We start from the raw sequence: 3,481 nt of genomic DNA on the forward strand, positions 1-3,481 counted from the left end.
TATCTGTAATTTCTACTCAGTACATTTTTAAAAAAGATAAGAAGTATAAAGTCGTTACTCCTGTTTTATTACAGCTTGTTGTTAAAAATATTATCCTCCTGGGTAGAGTGAATTTAATTGTGGGTGGATGAGAAGTATAAATATATATTATTCTGATCCTGTATTAGTTTGTACACAACCCATCACAGCTGCAAACAACACAAATTATGTCACACTGCAGCAGAACATAGACTGTATGTAACAGGTGTAGTGCATCCTATTAACATTTTTATATGATAATAAAGCCATGTTGACCTTTAGAAAAACTTTTTTGAGTGTCTCACCTCTCAATAAATGTCATTTTGGGAAGTCTAGCCACTCATTTTTTCTCAGTACTTTTACTTTTAATAAGTACATTTTGTGTCAGAAATTTACTTTTGATACTTAAGTACAAAATAAATTAGATACTTTAAGACTTTTACTCAAGTAATATTGTTAGAGGAGACTTGAACTTTTACCAAAGTATATTTATGGTAAGATACTTGTACTTTTACTCAAGTATCACTTTGAGGTACTTTATACAACTCTGAAAAAAACAATAAAACACTCGTTTGGTTAGCTTTAGTCCAGCCTGTGAAGACTTCCACCTTTTTCTCATTAATCTGTGCTCTAAGACTGATGTCACAGCTGATACCTGCTGATAACTATTAGACAGAACACGTTTTTAAAATGTAAATTTATATTTAAAAATAACTGGGCTATCCCTTTTATTAACTTATATAAACATAATCTGTGCTACTTTACACTACCTACTTAGAGTAAAACACTGACACCTCAGTTCTCAGCGTTGTGTGTCTGAACTGATGAAATATGTGAGCTCCTAAAGGAATGTGACAAGATTTTTCTACTTTTTTTTCTCTTTTTTGAAAAAAATACATTAATCTCAATAACATACATATTCATTGAAATGAAACGCTCCAACGAGCACCCTGCCCAGGATTCATCCTGCCTTCAGTCCAGGCTTTTGTTGGGACCATCCTTGCGGGTGATGATCTTGTACACGCTCTCTCTGAAGCTGCTGTCGGAGGTCAGCCGTCGAGCCGTGGCCCGTAACTCCTCCACGCTGCCATCATCAGCAAACGACCTGGAGGGTTTCACTGCAGAGGGAACACAACGAGCAGTGGGAGCTCAGACTTTCACATGCTTTCAGCAGGGTAAGGGTTGCTCTCAGGTAAATGAAGACATGCAGTTAGGTGTGTTCAACCATAAACATGTTGCATCAGTCTGAATCTGAACCTAAAGAACTATTCCCTTTCTGCTAGGACCGAACAAGGACCTCCAGTGGCCCAAGAAGCCAGAGACTGATAAAGAGAAGCTACATGATTTATTAGCTGAAATTATTAACAAAATAAAATACAATTTTCAGGCTTAACAAAAAAAGTGGGCCTGCGTGTGTTTACATCTACGTGTGACCAAAAAAGGGAAATTTTACATTTTACATTAGACTGAGGTTGTTGCATTTTTGATGTTTCTGTGCTGTCTGAGTTTAAACGTTCAGTTTTATTGTTTGTGTTTAAACCATAAAGGCTTAATCACATGAAAAATAACATTATATTKAGATAAACTTTGCATCCTGAAAACACAACGGAGTCACATTTTTTGTGTGGCTGTTGAGATGTTACCATATTAAAAGTCAGTGGTGGGCACCAGCCCACTAAAGCACAAATCCACTAACTGTAGACCTAAAGATTTTGTTTGCACTTTAGTGGTCTTACTAATTTTTATAATTCATAAGCAGATTTGTGCTTTNTACATACATACATACATACATACATACATACATACATACATATACACATACAGTACATACACACATAAATACATACATACATACAGTACATACATACATGCGCACACACACACACACACACACACACACAGTTGTATGTATTATTTATGAAGTGATAAGGCTGTACACCTACACTGAAGAAGTTTACAGTCAGACATAAACACATCATTAAATCTTATGTGACCTTTGTAAACCATCACACAGAAAACATGATGCTAACAAAATGCTAACTGTTTTTAGCATGTTGTGTGTCTCTGATCTTTCTGACAGGAGACGCTGCTCTCGGCTGTGACGGGCGCTAAGCTAACTAGCTTTAGCTTAACCAGTTTGGTTACTGGTCTGTGCATGTTACAGCACGACCAGCACAGACCTGACAGACCTGACAGCCAAGTCCAAAACACAACACGGTCACAAGAAACACAACACTGCTTTCATCTTCTTCATGTCGGCAGCTGATGATGCTCAGAATGTGGAAGCTAACGCTAAAGCTAATGTTGTCAGCAGAGGTTACACGTCCTGTAGACGTAAAGCTGGGAGCACAGCTAACAAATAATAATAAATCATAAACAACCAAATAACGGGTAAATAAACAAGGCCTACTTGTCTGTAGAGTGTCCACCTGATGGAAGCAGCCGCTGTTTGTCTCACAGGAGCACCAGAGGAAATGATAGTGACAACCAGAAGATTCAGTTTCACGTCAGGAAACTCACTGCTGCCCCCTGCTGACCCAAGCTCTGCTGGCTGGTTTCTTCTTCTTCTGTGGTTTAATGCCAGGTGACAGTGTTTAGGTGCATTGCTGCCACCTTCCGGAATGGAGTGTGTCCATTATAACTATTATTATATTTATTATTGTCAGATATTACATAACTACCTCATTATTCATGTTCTTATAGGCAGGAGGTACAGATCATGCTATTTTTCTTCATTTTGATTAGTTTTGCACATCTGTGTGGTCACATTTTACTAAAATGTTGTGTTTAGTGCTGTGTCACTTTCAATGTTTCATTCAAATAAATTACATTCTTAATTTTACTCCATTTTGTGAGATAACAAGTTTTTTTTTATGGGAATGATGTTTGCCATTTAGCACTGGCTACTTTTTGGCAGCTAAAACATTAGATTTTGTTAGTAAATAGTTTAAAGAAATGAACCTTATGCATAAATTCAGACTGGAACGGCCTTTCCCAATAGGTGGCTCCTCCCTGGCCCTACTCCCTACACACTACACTCACTGTGAAGCCCCCTCACAGCTGAACTGAGTTCCCTTGATGGCGCTGTATACACCCTCCACTTTTGAGACGGGCTCTCACCACCGGAACAGGAAGCTGTCATCACCATGGTAACAGTCCAAGCTCTGGCAGCGATTGAATGCTGGAGAATGAACGCCGTAAGCTCGTTTAGAAGATCCATCCATCCATCCATCCATCCATCCATCCATCCATCCATCCATTTTCTTCCACCTATCCAGAGTCGGGTCGCGGGGGCAGCAGCTTCAGAAGGGAGGCCCAGACCTCCCTCTCCCCAGCCACTTCTTCCAGCTCCTCCGGGGGAACTCCAAGGTGTTCCCAGGCCAGCCGAGAGACATAGTCCCTCCAGCGTGTCCTGGGTCTTCCTCGTGGAGGAGCAGCGGCTCTACTCTGAGTCCCTCCCGGA

General features: G+C 39.9%; 2 protein-coding genes across 2 annotated transcripts in view; both read right to left on the minus strand.

Annotated features, from left to right (window-relative positions):
• The window catches only part of LOC106535446 (vacuolar protein sorting-associated protein 54), a gene marked incomplete at its 3' end in the record, with an annotated part of 10,484 nt that extends 7,946 nt beyond the window's left edge, over positions 1 to 2,538 (minus strand). Inside the window, 1 exon segment of the mRNA XM_014032447.1 lies at positions 2,429 to 2,538.
• Positions 511 to 3,481, minus strand: part of plekhd1 (pleckstrin homology domain containing, family D (with coiled-coil domains) member 1) — a gene marked incomplete in the record, with an annotated part of 58,412 nt that continues 55,441 nt past the window's right edge. The window contains 1 exon segment of the mRNA XM_014032446.1: positions 511 to 1,136. Within this exon segment, the coding sequence (XP_013887900.1) occupies positions 991 to 1,136 (146 nt within the window).

Source organism: Austrofundulus limnaeus, unplaced genomic scaffold, assembly GCF_001266775.1.
Source record: "Austrofundulus limnaeus strain Quisiro unplaced genomic scaffold, Austrofundulus_limnaeus-1.0 Scaffold1452, whole genome shotgun sequence".
In the NCBI taxonomy this organism is placed as follows: domain Eukaryota; kingdom Metazoa; phylum Chordata; class Actinopteri; order Cyprinodontiformes; family Rivulidae; genus Austrofundulus; species Austrofundulus limnaeus.